Here is a 16,143-nt window from a genome sequence, read left to right on the forward strand (position 1 = left end):
GCACACAGTAAGCTCAATAAATACGATTGATTGATTGATAGTACATGTTGATTTTATTAAAGAGTTCTTTTTTTCTCCAGCAGCTCTGTGAGACTCAAAATTACTCTACAGGTAGTTTGAGTTATTTCCTCAAGGTTATATTTATATTTTTCTTTTAGTAGCCCCCCATTTTCATTAATTTGTTCAAAATTTTGACAAAAAGAAAAAAAAAACCCAAGAAGTACCACCACAAAACGCACTGATTCTGATGATGGAGTTACTCTGGAAAATTAGACATGAGTCCTAGCCAACTCCATATGGTGAGTGTGGGGTGTTTTTTTCTGATGATACTAACTGGCGCTGCAATTCTAGGGAATAAACACATTCACAAATATTTGGGTGGGGGAAAATAAATGATTTTATATTTCTAGTGAAGTATTGAAGTATTGGGGATTATAAACTCTGTCAACAGGTTTTCCTCAAAACTAAGGTTACAGATTTGATGGGAGAAAATAATGAAATGGGATTGGTGGTAGGGAAAAAAAACTGGTAACCACTTTAATTAGGGAAAATCAAAATTAAGTAAAAAGTTGAATCCATAGTTTTAATTAGGATATGAACTAAAATGCAATTAATATGCTTATTAAATCATTTGTAAATTACTCGAAGTTCAGTACCTTTAGCATACGTATTCTAAACATTCATTATAAAAAATATTGTGGATATATTTGAGAATTCTAGCATTTTCTACTTTGGATAATGTTTATTAAAGTTTCATTTTCATACTGTTTCTGAGAAATGAATCTCTGAAAACGTTCATTATATCTGCAATCCCCTTTAAAAATTATATTAAATCCACCAAAGTCTAATATCATTTGACACCACTTACAGGTAAGGAAAAGCTCTTCATTTTATTAAGAAAGTAACATATTATGATACTTTTAATTTATTGAATATGAACTTGCTTCTTGAGGCAAAATTCCAGTCCATATGTTTGAGACAAAAGTAAAAGAAATAAGGTCACTTTCTCATGGAACATGCGGTTACACATTTGAAGAAAGGTTTGTACATTTAGGAAAACACTTAAGAAAATGAGTAAAGTGCTTATTATAAAGCAAGAATAAAGCACAATAAATGCACCAGTACAGTTAATATGCTGATAGAGTGAATAAACACTAAAAATTGTTTACCTCATTTTCTCTCATATATTAAGTACCTTCGAACATGTTATATCAACACAGTTATTTTTTAGAGTTTGATTTGATATCACTCTATTATTACAATATTAAAAGCCACCGAAATTGTGAAAATAAATTTTCCTATTTTGTTATACCATTTAGATAATTCCATGAATTTTCTTACTAACAGTATTTGTTTTTCTAGGTCATCTATCTAACACTTTCCACAGGATTTACTTTAAAATATATCACATTTCCTTCTCATATGCTATTTTCAATTTCTACTTTTTTAACATTTTGTTTGAATTTGAGATAACAGTGACATTTTAATTATTTCCAATTAAGATTGAAAAATGTTGTTGTTGCCACTTTCTTAATACTTAATCTCATTTTCTGGAGACATATTTATTAAAATACGTTTAGAATAAATGTGTATTTTTAATTGTGTGTATTTTAAACATGCTATATTCTTAAACGCACATGAAAGTGTTTTGACTTTGAATGATTCTATTCATTAAAGTGTGCATGTTGCCACTGCTTCATAATCTATAATTTAATATATAATATAAATGTAAAATATTTTAATATAATTAAAATGGAGAGTGTCTTTTTCAGTGCACATTTTCACTTAAGGAGAATCGTTAAATGAAAGTTTTTAATCCTAAATGCACTCAAGGTAAATGTGTATGCGAATTATGAGGGAATTTAAAAGCATTTTCATTTTGCAGCTCTCATAAACCCCATTTATAAAGGGATACACTGCACTGGTGAAATCATTGTTATTGTTACTGTTATATTTGTCAGAATCTGTCAGAATTGTATTATTATTACAAATACTTTTTTTTTTTTTTTTACTTCAGCATCATCCCTCCCTCCACAACTCCGGAGGGGCAATTTTACTCAGTGGACATGGACCACCACTGGAACGCAATAGAATTACCCATCTTTGTTTATCAAATATATGGCTTTGCCCATTTAAATGCCAGTTCTTAACCTTGGAAAAGAAAAGTTACATTTTGAGTGGGGTTTTTTGACAGTTACAATAAATATATACTTCTGAGAAAGGAAAGGTATGATTTGAAGTGAGAGTATAAAGTGTGCAATGACATATTGGTGCAATCCTCCTTCCACCCACCCTTCTGGGATGCTTGGAAACATGTGGGGAGGACCTGCTTTTAGAGGAGGAGGAAGGTAGAGACAAGTTCTGGGAGAAATGGGGGAAACTGGGATCTGGATATGTGATTGGAGGTTTGACTCGTGTCCTGAGATGCTTCACACCTAATTCTAAAACCCTTTAGACTTTAAGCTCATTGTGGGCAGGGAGTGTGTCTGTTGTATTGTTCTCTCCCAAGTACTTAGTATAGTGCAATGCACAAAGTAAGCACTCAATAAAAATGATTGACTGACTGACTAATTCACCACGTGGAGTAATTGTTTCCCTCCAAACTACATCAGGGATAAAAAGCTTCATGTGGGTTAACTGTGTTATAAACATCTTTGGTGAATGATTTAGTTTAATCTCTGTGCCAGGGATCTCTCAAGCAGCTCAGGCCTCAGCCCACATGGTCTGTGAGTTGGGACTAATGCCTAAGTGGAAAGCATGTTAATCATTTATATTATGAATCTCTTTTTTCCATACTCTGTGCTGTGTCTCTCTATTAATGTTCAGAATTAAACCCTGGTTGTTTCTCTTACCTGTTCGTAGGTGTTAGCTCAGTTTTTTTATAGTATTTGTTTAAGTGCTTCCTATGTGCCAGGCACTTTACTAAGTACTGGGCTAGATACAAGATGTTCGGGGTGGACACAGTCACTGTGCCACATACGGCTCCCAGTCTTAATCCTCATTTTACAGATGAGGTAACTGAGGCAAAAAGAAATTAATTTATTTGCCAAGGTCACACAGCAGACAAGTGGCAAATACAGTATTAAAAAAATGATGATATTTCTTAAGAGCTTACTATGTGCCACACACTGTTCTAAGTGCAATGGTAGATACAATGTCATCAGGTTGTCCCACGTGGGGTTCATAGTCTTAATCCCCATTTTACAGATGAGGGAACTGAGGCACAGAGAAGTTAAGTGACTTGCCCAGTCACAGGTCTTCTAATTCTCAGGTCTGTACTATTTCCACTAGACTATGCTGATGTTCAGCTATGACCACTAGAGTTTATACTGCTTTTAGAAATAGTTGGAGAGAGGCTTTAAGTCCATCCAAACTGCCACCACATCAATACAATCACTCATCCTATCTTGCCTGTATTACTGCATTAGCCTCCTTGTTGACCTCCCAACCTCCTGCCTTTCCCCATTCCACTTCCCAGATCATCTTTTTACAGAAACCTTCATGATATGTCACCCACCCCACCTCAAAAATCTCCAGTGGTTGCCCATCCCCCTCTGTATCCACCACAAACTTCTCGTTATTGGCTCTAAAGCACTCTGTCACCTTAGATAAAAAAAATACCTAAGACCTGCGTTGAGACACCTTATTGGGACCGAAGGACAAAGCACCTAAGACTAGAACCAGGATGGCATGCTGTGGGGGGCCAGACTCCTTGAAACTCCTCTGATGTGGGACTATATTCAGGACATTTGGGGGAGCCAGTCAGATTGACGAGGGAACTGAAACACAGAGAAATGAAAGGTCTTGCTCAAGGTCACACAGCAGATAAGTGGTGGAGTCAGGATTAGAACCTACGACGTTCTGACTCGCAGGCCTGGGCTCTTTCCACTAAGCCATGCTGCTTTGGCTCAGCCCTTCCTGCTCTTTAAACTCACCGCTGATTTTCGGGAGGACGCGGACCCCTGCAAGGTCAATCTGGGGGTGGGAGCCCAGCCCAGCCCACACACTCAGCTCCTCTGCCGCTCACCTCCTCACTGGGCCTCGTTTTCGCCTCTCCTGCCACTGACCCCTGGCCTATGTCCTATCTCTGGCCTCGAATGTCCTCCCTCCTCAAATACACCAAACTAGCTCTCTTCCCCCTTCAAAGCATTACTGAGAGCTCACCTCCTCCAGGAGGCCTTCCCAGACTAAACCCCCCCTTTTCCTCTGCTCCTCCTCCCCTCCCCATCGCCCCCACTCCCTCCCTCTGCTTTGTAATACATTTGTGCATTATTGTATATATTTATTATTCTGTTTATTTTATTATGTGTATAGCTCTATAATTCTATTTATCTATTTTGATGTTATTGATGTTATTGTTTTGTTTTGTTGTCTGTCTCCCCCTTTTAGACTGTGAGCCCATTGTTGGGTAGAGACTGTCTCTATCTGTTGCCGAATTGTACTGTCCAAGCACTTAGTACAGTGCTGTGCACACAGTAAGCACCCAATATGATTGAGTGAATGAATAATGATAATAATCGTATTTTAGAGAGATACCTCTGATGGTGAAGTTCATCTATAAATGAATGTGTGGCTGAAAAGGACAATAAGGGCTCCGCATTAGGCACACAAAAAGATTGTCCCTTGTGTTGCTGTGCTTAAAGTTTGCAGCACCTTCAATCCAGCATACCTGTGTTAAAGTGCCCCCATAGCTTCTATGCTAGGAGACTGATTTCTAAACTTCAAGTTCTACACTTTCATTGCTCATTGCCATTTTATATATATGGCCCTTAAATGATGCTCAGGGTGGTTTGGCCATACAAAAAATTAGACAACATCTTTGTAGCCTTTGCTACTGCTACATTCTGTTTGACAGTCTGCCAAAGGATGTGCTGGCTTTTTGAGTCAGGTTTCTATTTATCTATCGTTGCATCATTGGTCATGGTGCAGAGAAATATGCTCACAGCTCTTACCTCTGCATTGCCATTATGAATTTTTGGTTGTGTTTATGGTTTATTGGTGCACGAACATTATTATAAATGGTATAAAAAGGGAAGCGATATACGGATTTGGCTTTCCCACTGTGGCCCCTGAGGGTTACAGCACTCTTAGGGAGTGAAGATGGAAAAATACGGCATAATCTGAGTGATCAGCATTTACAGAAAATGGAGATTATCCCAAAGAAAGCTTTCCACAGCAAGCCAAAGGCAGATTCAGTCATTTTTTCATGGCAATGGTGTAAGCAGAGTATTTTTGGTATGAAGATTGCAGTCTTGGTTAACTGAGTTTACTCAGTTAACAGCTGTTGCCTGGGTCTATAGGCAATCCTGTACTTTTTACTTTCACCTTGACATCCGCATGCTTGAATGCAGGGTACTGTCCTTAAATCAACCATGTAGTGGTTTAGGTTGATGAGGATGGAGAGGTAGATAGAACCTAATATTCTTTTAATCAATCAGATAGAAATCCTGAAGTTGGATCACCCAATTTACTCTTAGAAAAAAAATTAATAGGTTTCTCCTTTGTAGATTTGGGTCAAAAATGGATTGTTGTAATGAATACCTCTTAAAGGACACAGTTGCTCTGTGAAATCTGGGACTTTTGCAAGTTAATAGTAATAATAATAATGATGGTATTTGTTAAGTGCTTACTATGTGCCAAGCACTGTTCTAAGTGCTGGGATATATACAAAGTTATCAGGTTGTCCCACATGGGGCTCACAATTGTAATCCCCATTATACAGATGAGGTAACTGAGGCACAGAGAAGTTAAGTGATTTACCCAAAATCACACAGCTGACAAGTGGCGGAGCCGGATTAGAACCCACATCCTCTGACTCCCAAGCCTGGGCTCTTTCCATTCTGGCTCCACCACTTGTCTGCTGGGTGATTTTGGACAAGTCACTTCACTTCTTTGTGCCTCAGTTCCCTCATCTGTAAAATGAGCATTAAGGCTGTGAGATCCAGGTGGGATGTGGACTTTGTCCAACCTGATTACTCCAGTGCTTAGAACACTGCCTAGCACTTAGTAAGCCCACTGTTGGGTAGGGACCGTCTCTATATGTTGCCAACTTGTACTTCCCAAGCGCTTAGTACAGTGCTCTGCACACAGTAAGTGCTCAATAAATACGATTGAATGAATGAATGAATAAAAAGTAAGCACTTAACAAATACCATAAAAAAAAATCCTGGCCAATAAAATGAATCAAGGAGGTTCAGCATACCCAGATTTAACAAAAGTACACGATGCATTCTCTAACACTGATATCCTTTGGAACAATAAAAATAAAACCAAATTAGTTTACAGTATCCCAACTGATCTAGTGAAAGTGATTCTTTTTAGATAATTATTGAGTACTTAGCATATGCCATTTTTTTATGGCAACGGTGCTGATGATGGCTGATGTATATTGTCTCTTTACAATTCAAGATCTGCAAAGAGCACTTTTTCATCATAAGGCTGGAAGAGCTTATCAGGTTGGACACAATTCATGTCCCACACAGCCTTCATCCCCATTTTACAGATGAAGGAACTGAGGCACAGAGAACTGAAGTTACTATCCCAAGGTCACACAGAAGACAAGTAGCAGAAATGGGATTAAACCCAGGTCCTGTTGACTCCTAGGCCTGAGCTCTATTTACTGGGCCAAGCTATGTATCATGCATTGCAATCATTTTAATAGTAGCACACAATTAAAACACATAATGACATTTTATAAACTGCAATGAGGCCTGAAAAAATTGTTTTAATTTAGCGTATAATATTAATGTTATGTCTCATTCAATATTATAAATAGCATTATAAATGCTATGGCTGACCAAAATTAGTATTTGAGAGCATAGAATATATAATGCCAAAATCTGAATAATTTTGGAGTGCTGAATCTCTAGCAAGAGTTTATGACGTAGTAGCCTCCCTGGAAAATGTTGTGAACATAACCTAAAGATATATCATTGAAGATGATTAATTCTATTGATTTTGTGGGAATTCATTAAAATTAAAGGTATTTTAAGTCTAATCTATTTTAAGTTTATATTATTTAGATGTACAAATGTAAAAATCATTTGTTTAATTTATTATGATTGATTAAGATTTTGAAAGTAGTTTTTCGGATCACTTAGAGCTCACAGTCTATCTTGGTCCTTTATAAAATGGCTTTCTTTTCATTTGAATCTGCCATTAACTACTTCCTTTCAGGTAATTTAAAATAGTAATTTATAGAAAGCATATCTCTTGTTAGGTGATTGAATTCTTTTTGACTCTCAGGCCCAAAGAAGGCAAAACAGTTCAATGAGTTTCACTCAGGAAAAAGTAAGATACCTACCTGATGCTGCCTACCTCAGGGTTAGAACCTTCTCCCTCTTTCCTTTGGGAACATCAAAGATAGTTCTCCATAGGCTTACAATGTCCAAATAACCCCTCGAGATTGCAAACTCATTGCAGACTGGGAACATGTTTACCAAGTCTGGTGTATTATTCTCCCATGCACTTAGTATGCACATAACTGTGCACATAGTATGTGCTCAATAAATACCATTCCTTGACTGGTTGATACTGTAAGATTGTTATGGGCAGGGAACATATCTGCTAGTTATGTTGTACTCTCCTAAATGCTTAGTACAGTGCTCTGCACATAGTAAGCACTTAATACTATTGATTGGCTGATCGATACTTAGCTGGAAGAGTAGGCATGCTATTATTTCTTTATACCTTCAAACACCATGGTCATTTACCAAATATGTTCTTAAGTACGGACATGAATATGGGCATAATTTTTAACATGTAATCTTGAATATCACAGTCTCAAACAGCAAGACCTTTGTTTAGCTATGAATTAGAAAGAGTTAAATATATAATTTTAGTTAAACACATGTGGGAGTTTCCTTGCAATTTTGCACTTGGATTTGTACCTTTTTTTCATCTGACAGCATTTATGTACCTATTTGTAATGTATTTTATTGTCTGTCTTCCCCTCTAGATTGTAAACTTCTTGTGGCCAGGGAACACATTACTTACTCTGTTATACTGTACTCTCTGAGCACTTAGTACGGTATTCTGAGCTCAGTAAATTCTCAATAAACACAATTGATTGATTTTTTTGCTTTTTCAAAATTATTTGTAGAATGCTTTCCTTTTCTATTAAATAATCTGAGAAGCAGTGTTATCTAAGTGGACAGCGGGCAGGACTAGGATCAGGAGATTTGGATTTTAATCCCTGCTCTATCACATGAAGTTATGTGATCTTGGGCAAGACAATTAATATTTCTGTTCCTCAGTTTTCTAATTTACAAAAGGGATATTAAATACCTGTTCTTCCCTTTAAAAGGTGAGCCCTGCATAGGACAAGAACTGCATCTGATCTGATTACCCTGTATCTATCTAGATGCTCAATACTGTGCTTGGCACATAATAAGCACTTAACATGTACCATAATAATAATAATAATTATTAAAATAATGATAATTATAACAGTGTATGACTGAAAAAAATCAATGTAGAACAATTTTGTGCTTAATGTGTTTGGACTATTAAGTCTGTATTGGTCGTTTCAACCACACAGGTTTACAGAGGTAAACCTAGCTTGTTGGTGAAAATCCTCCTTCTATTACCACTATACCAATACTCCTCCTCCTACTACTACTGGAATTTTCACTAATAACGAAATTATCTCTGGAGACCTGTGAGGGTGAAAGGGTCCATGTAGAATGACAGTCTGAACACATTATACACAAAGGTTGTTCTATAACAGCTTTTTCGGACAGATACTGTTTTCACTTATGTTCGTAAAATCCTCCTGAATTTTCTGTTCCAGAAAAATCACTCCTTTTTGATTGCATAGTGCCTTGACTGCTGCAACTGGTTCCTAAGCAACCAGCTGGATTGCCATATTGTGTGAGGCTTAACTTTATCTCTCTCCCTCTCTGCAGTCTCACATTTCTTCCACATAGTCCTTAAAACTATTTCCCCTGGACCCTTTGTTTTCAGCCATCCTTTTCCAGTTCACCATTCAAAAGCTGTTGGTGTATCCTAACACCATCCATTCTTCTTATAAAGTCCACCCAGTGGAGCTGAGTTAAAGTGACCACAGCTTCAATACTGACAGACTCCCTTTGTTCGGTCTCTCATTCAACCCACATAATCAATCTGCCACCAAACCCTGTCAGTTCTACCTTCATGACTTTGCTAAAATCCACCCTCCCTCCTTCCAAACTGCTACTAGGCTGATCCAAGCACTTATCATACCCTTCGTGATTACTTCATTAGTTTCCTCACTGACATTCCTACCTTCTGTCTCTCTCCACTCCAGTCCTTACTTTACTAAGCCACCCCGATCATTTTTCTAAAAAAAATTAAATTCACATCTCCCCAATTCCTCAGAAATCTCCTATGGTTGCTTGTTTACCTCCACAGTTTAAGATTTTAAGAACAGAAATGCCTTATCATTGACTTTAAAGAGCACAGTCAGCTTGCCTACTTACTTCTTACGGTACATTTTATATTGCTGATTTCCTACTACAATGCATCCCACACACTTCATTCCGTCTCATCAACCATCAACCACATTCAGATTGTACCTTGATCCCATCTATATATCTGCTTACCCCTTGCCCATGTCCAGAAGGCCTGGAACTCCCTCCCCTTATATATGACAGACCACCATTCTCCTCATCTTCAAAGCCTCATTAAAATCACACCTCCTCCAAGAGAACTTCCCTGACTAAATCTTCCTTACCTTACTACTTTTCCCTCCTACATCACCTATGCATTTGGGAATGCACCCTTTCAGGACTTGATATTCACTCCACTCTCAGCCCCACAGCACTTAGGTACATGTCCACAATTTATTTTAATGTCTGTCTCCTCTAAACTCCTGGTGGGCAGGAAACTCTGTAATACTGTACTCTCCCAAGTGGGTAGTATAGCTCTCTTCACACAGCAAATGCTCAATGAATCTCTATTCTTTGATCTTGGCTTGCCATGTTTAGTATGTAACAGCACTACAGCTCCAAAACTTGCATAGGTTTAAACCCTGAAGCCCTGTTACTGTCACAATCTGTTTTCTGGCAGTCTTCCGAAGGATGTGTGAACTTCTTGATTTCATAACTTGGAATTTCTTGTCCATAGTTACATTGTCTATACTGCTTATCACTGAGACAGGATAATCAACAACTTCTAGTTAGGGTGATCACTAATGGTCCTCGAACACGTTGGACAAGGAAATGTGATCTCCCATGCATCACGCCAGGCTTGCAGCATGATAAGATGGTAAAACTAAGACTATTACCCATAATAATGCAAAATTTGTGGGTTCCTGCAGTGTTTTCCTGAGCTCTCCACTTGCTCTAGAGCTTCTGCATTCCTTTCCAATGTCAATGTGAAGTTTTTTACAATGTCCAAGTTGCAGAAGTTGCATCAGCAGAAGCTTGGTGCCAAAGGTTTTAAAAAGCATATGTAAAAGTTTATGTTTATCAATAGCAAGAAGATAATAGACCAGTTGAAAACTGGATTGTTTCATTTTAAACTAGACTGCTGGCCACCTACTTCCCTAATACATCATCTTCATTATGCATGCAGATTTTGTCAGGTCCAGCAGAAATGTATGATTACTTTTAAGGAACTAAACAAATAGGTGTTAAAAATTGGGAGCCTCAAAGGCATTGGATTTTTAAAGAAATTCACTGTGTTTATTTGTTGAACAGGTCTGTGGAGATGCCAAAGATGATGCAATAACTGAAACAGCAAATGTGCCTTTTCCTTGAGCGCAACTGTCTACATTACGATTTTTTTTGTATTTCTTATATAGAGAATGTCCTTAATATTATCTTCATTTATAAACTGGGTACTTTATTTAGCTTTTCTTCAACTATGGTCTTAGTTAACCCATTTTGACTCTATGAATAGGTCCAAATTTCCACAGATTTCCAAGTTCCTAATAATTTGTATTCAGTCCACAAAAAGAATTTAAATTATTCATCGTTGTTCAGGTATGTCTGGGTATGGGTAAAAACTACATTTTAAAATAAAGTTCTACAATTACAAACTTTAAGTTTGGAAACGCTATTTCCTTTTTTACACTTTTATCTCTCTACTAAATCATTGTAAATTTTATTTCATAATCATTTATTTTATTTGTTTGTATTTGCTCTCAATTTAAAACTGAAGAAAGGTAATATTTTTCTAAGGAGCAGATTTTAAGAAAATGTTTAACGGACACACAGAAATATCACTATGATGTCTCAAATACTCGCCTCACCTTTTTGTTTTAAAAAATAATATTTTACACGAAGGAGGAAGGATGCTTACTAACCCTTTCATCATTTTAATTTTGCTTAAAATATTAAATGCATCTTTTCATTTAAACTGTTTCTTTACCCCATCAGTAAGTAAAAAGAAAGAGATGCAAATCCAGGCATTTTTGAATGCAACAAAATGAAAAGCTTCAGCAATCACACCCAAATAGTACAAAAACAATTCAAATTCTACAAAAAGCTAAGAAGGATTATTTCACAACACTATCCCTGAGAAGACTTAGAACTCTTAGGTTTATAATATGTACTAAAATGCCTTTTCTATACCTCACATCTCTAGGCATAGTCTGCATTGAAAGCCATTGAAATAATTAGAAAAAATAAATTTACTATTAAATAGAAAAACACTCACAAAATTAAATAGAAATTCCTGAAAATATGTGATCATAACATCCTTTATATTAGTGAAAAACATAGTTTATGTTAATGATGATGATTACCAAAGATGAAGAATAGATAAAAATTGGTGTCTTTGCTAGCTCAGGGATAGAATCGTTTTTGAAAAATGACAGCTTTGGATCATGTTACCTTTTTTTCACATTATAGTATAATTACACCCCACTATGAATGAATAGGTTGGAATATAAACAAAATCATTTATAATAGCACTGACAGACAATAATGGATACAACAGTCAAGCAATGGTCCCTTCAGCTACTTCACTGAACCCTGCAGTGGTATCAGCATACTGAAGGCTTACTGAGTTTTTTCTTGGGTTAATGATACTTGGCTGAAACGAGAAGGAAAAAGTAGTACCCAAGAGGAATTGTATTCACTCACACCAAATACCAAGGCCAACAATGAATGAACAGACATGTAGAAGATTCACATGGAACAAGACTGATAAAGACTGCCAAAAATGATGACAAGAAATTAAGAAAGTCTTTATTTTATACCTTTCTCGTTCTGGTGAATGCAAATTAGTATCTGGTCTCAAGCAGTTGGTACTAGCACTCCTAGCCCTGTCAAGGGAGGGCTGCAGTTCACTAGTGCCAGTGCAATGCATCCAATGGTACAAGAGAAAGAAAAAGAAAACAAAGAAAGGAATATCATGTTAGATATTAAATCATAAAATAATGCTTTGCTTACACAAGATGCAGAATCATCATGGGCTAATTGATAAAGGATGTAAAAGAGACAACTGGATGAACCGTGCAAAACTTGTTTAGAAAATGAAACTAAACGAAAGATTATGCTTGAACTGCTTTGCATAATTGTTCCAAGTATCGTGGACTGAAAATGAGAATAAAAAATACCTACTCATGAAAAACTCTAAGGGTAGCAGGAAAGCAAAATATCAACCCCTCTTATAGTAAAAGGAAATGCTACTCCAAAACAAAATGAAGGGCAATCTAGAGGATCATGAATGATGCAACTGAACTAATTTGGCCATCGAGCCACATTAGACACCAGACATGGAAAAAAGGCAGTTCCACTTGATCTTACCTAACAAATAACTCATCCAGATAATTCAGTAGTTGTGAATTTAAGCCAATCACAAAGTGGTGTATGTCCTGTCTAATCACTAAGTTGGTCTTAGCAAATGCAGGCAATATTGAGCTTTATAAATTAAAATGATTTCAAATACAATAAAATTAAATCTCACATTCAAAATCAAACAATTGACACACATAAAATTAAATGACAAATAAGAGGTAACTAAAATATCTTGAGTTAGGGGTTAGTGGAATTCTAGAGAATGTACAGTTTATGGTAAAATTCATTTCCATGTAATTTTACTGCAATTACAGAACATTTATTTTTTCAAACATTCAAACGTAATGGAAAGCTTTCCACTCCTTGGAAGGATTCAGCTAACTGGGACTCAGTGCTTTATCTCTTACCTGAAAATATTCCAATGAGTACCATTCTCTAGCAATTGCTTCTTGGGTGGTAATATTTTATGTTGCCTAAAAGAATGGTGGGATAGTCAACAGACAAATGTAGGAAACAAAAAAAATGAAGCAATCTTTACTTAAATTTGAATTAAGGTTCAGTGTTACAGCAGGTTTGTCAAGCTGTAAATTAAAGATGCTGGAGGTCCTCTTTAATTGAGTGGAATTATGGATAGAAAAATAGAATGATTGAGATGAGTAATTGCATATTATCACTTTGGGTAAAATTAAGCTAACAATATCTTACTTGCATAATACTCTCCTCTGAATTGCAAGCTATTTCTAAATCAGATTTAGATTTAAATTGGTCTTTAAAATTAATCCAGAACTTAAATTCCTTTTAAATCATTCTTTTAATTATCTATAGCCTGGTGAGCGAAGTGCTATCACTAATTTACTATGGGCCTAGTTAATCCCTTTCAAAGACTGAAAAGTGCCTTAAGAGTTAAAGTTGCAGTTCATGAAAAGTTCATCTTTTATAGTGGGGAGAGAAGTGACATAAGGAAAAGGGTGAGGAGAAAAATATTGTAAACTCCTCATGAGATGTAATATGTTCTAGTAGAAATAGGATGAGCCTGTGAGTCAGAGGAATTGGGTTCTATTCCCAGTTCCTCCACAAGTCTGCTGTGCCACCTTGGGCAAGTCACTTCCCTGTGCCTCAGTTATCTCATCTGTAAAATATGAATTATGTCTGTGAGCCTCCACATGGGACATGGGCTGTGTACAACCTGATTAGCTTGAATCTACCCCAGCTCCTAGTACAGTTCCGGGTACATAGAGAGCGCTTTGTCTGTAGACTGTAAACATGTTATGGGCAGGGAATTCTGTTGTACCCTCCCAAGCACTTAGTACAGTGTTATTGATTGACAAATACCATTAAAAAGCTAAACAGAGAAACCTCCACTACTAGACTGTAAATTCCATGAGGAAAGAGATCATGTCTGGCAACTCCACTGTACTGCACTCTCCCAAGGACTCAGTATAGTTCTCTGCACACAGCGCTTAATAAATACCCCTGATTGTTTGGTTGGGAGTGAGGAACATAAACCAGGTCCTCTTCCTGACTTTCCTGTCACTGTAGGCAGCACCACCATCCTTCTCGTCTCACAAGCCTGTAAACCTGGGTGTTATCCTTGACTCCTCTCTCTCAGCTGTGTGACTTTGGGCAAGTCACTTAACTTCTCTGTGCCTCAGTTACCTCATCTGTAAAATGGGGATTAAGACTGTGAACCCCCCGTGGGACAACCTGATCACCTTGTAACCTCCACAGTGCTTACAACAGTGCATTGCACATAGTAAGCACTTAATCAATGTCATCATCATCATCATCATTAAACCCACATATTAAATCCGTCACCAAATCCTGTCGGTCCCACCTTCACAATATTGCTTAAATCCACCCTTTCCTCTCCATCCAAACTACCACTATGTTATACAGTCACTCACCCTATCCTGCCTAGATTACTGCATCAGCCTCCTTGCTGACCTCCCAACCTCCTGCCTCTCCCCAGTCCAGTCCAAACTTCATTCCTCTACCCAGATCACCTTGCTATAGAAACGTTTAGGACATGTCACCCCCCTCCTCAAAAATCTGTAGTGGTTGCCTATCCACCTCCATATCCAACAAAGATTCCTCGTCATTGCCTTTTTAAAGCACTCCATCACCTTGACCCTCCTAACTTACTTCGCTTCTCTTTATACAACCCAGCCCACATAATTTGCTGCTCTAGTGCTAACCTTTTCATTGTGCCTCGATTTCACCTGTCTTGCCTGATCCCTAAACCACATCCTGCCTCTGGCCCGAAATGCCCTCCCTCCTCAAATCTGACAATTACTGCCCTCGCCCACTCAAAGTCCTATTGAAAGCACATCTCCTCCAAGAGGCCTTTCCAGACTATGCCCCATTTTTCCTCATCTCCCACGCACTTCTGCGCTGACCTGACTTGTTCACTTTGCTCTTGCCCCCACCACCTCCCAGCCCCACAGCATTTATATATATATATATGTACGTATATATATATATATATATGCATATATATATATACATATACGTACATATATATATATGTAATTTTGTTTATTTGTATTGATGCCTGGTTATTTGTATTACTATCTGTCTCCCCACCTCTAGACTGTGAGCTCATTGTGGGCAGGGATTGTCACTCTTTATTGTTGTATTGTACTTTCCCAAGTGCTTAGTACAGTGCTCTGCACACAGTAAGCACTAAATAAACATGATTAATTGAATGAATGAATGAATGAATGGGGGGCACTTTCTCGAGTTTAAACTCTCCTGGACCTGCAACTTTTTATCTGAATCACAAGTCAAAAGTCTGGTAATCAGATTGGAAACCAGGGCTTGGATGTGTTAGAGCTATAAAAGGAAATTACTAGAAAAGCAAGCAGACAGAAAGGTAGGAAACAGCATGGCCTAATTGAAAGAGCATGAACTTGGGAGGCAGAGGACCCGAGTTCTAATCCTGTCTCTGCCACTTGCCTCCTGTGTGACCCTGGACAAGTCACTTAACTTCTCTGCGCCCCAAATTTCCTCATCTGTAGAATGTGAACACTGACTGGGACAGAAGCTATGTCTGACATAACACTTTGCATTTACCCCACTACTCAGTACTGTGCTTGACATACAGTAAGCCCTTAACAAATACCACAGTTATCATTACAGTTCTTCCACTGGACTGCTGCATGACCTTGGGCAGGTCACTTAACTTTCCTGTGCCTCAGTTTCCTCATCTGCAATATTTGGATTAAATATTTGTTTTTCCTCTCTATTTTTTATGATATTAGTTAAGTGCTTACTATGCGCCAAGCACTGTTCTGAGTGCTGAGATAGGTACAAGTTAATCAGGTTGGGGATAGTCCATATCCCACATGGGGATCACAGCCTTAATCTCCATTTTACAGATGAGGAAACTGAGTCTCAGAGAAGTGAAGTGACTTGTCCA

General features: G+C 37.5%; 1 protein-coding gene across 18 annotated transcripts in view; it reads right to left on the reverse strand.

The window, feature by feature from the left end:
• The window catches only part of RIMS1 (regulating synaptic membrane exocytosis 1), a 554,640-nt gene that overhangs the window by 169,549 nt on the left and 368,948 nt on the right, over positions 1-16,143 (reverse strand). For 15 of the 18 annotated variants that reach the window (XM_038748659.1, XM_038748658.1, XM_038748657.1 and 12 more), the window contains one exon: positions 12,185-12,274. The exons of the other annotated variants lie outside the window; for them this stretch is intronic. In XM_038748659.1, coding sequence (XP_038604587.1) covers positions 12,185-12,274 — 90 coding nt within the window. The remainder of the gene's footprint in view (positions 1-12,184; positions 12,275-16,143) is intronic. 18 annotated transcript variants of the gene reach the window in all.

This window comes from Tachyglossus aculeatus, chromosome 1, assembly GCF_015852505.1.
Source record: "Tachyglossus aculeatus isolate mTacAcu1 chromosome 1, mTacAcu1.pri, whole genome shotgun sequence".
In the NCBI taxonomy this organism is placed as follows: Eukaryota; Metazoa; Chordata; class Mammalia; order Monotremata; family Tachyglossidae; genus Tachyglossus; species Tachyglossus aculeatus.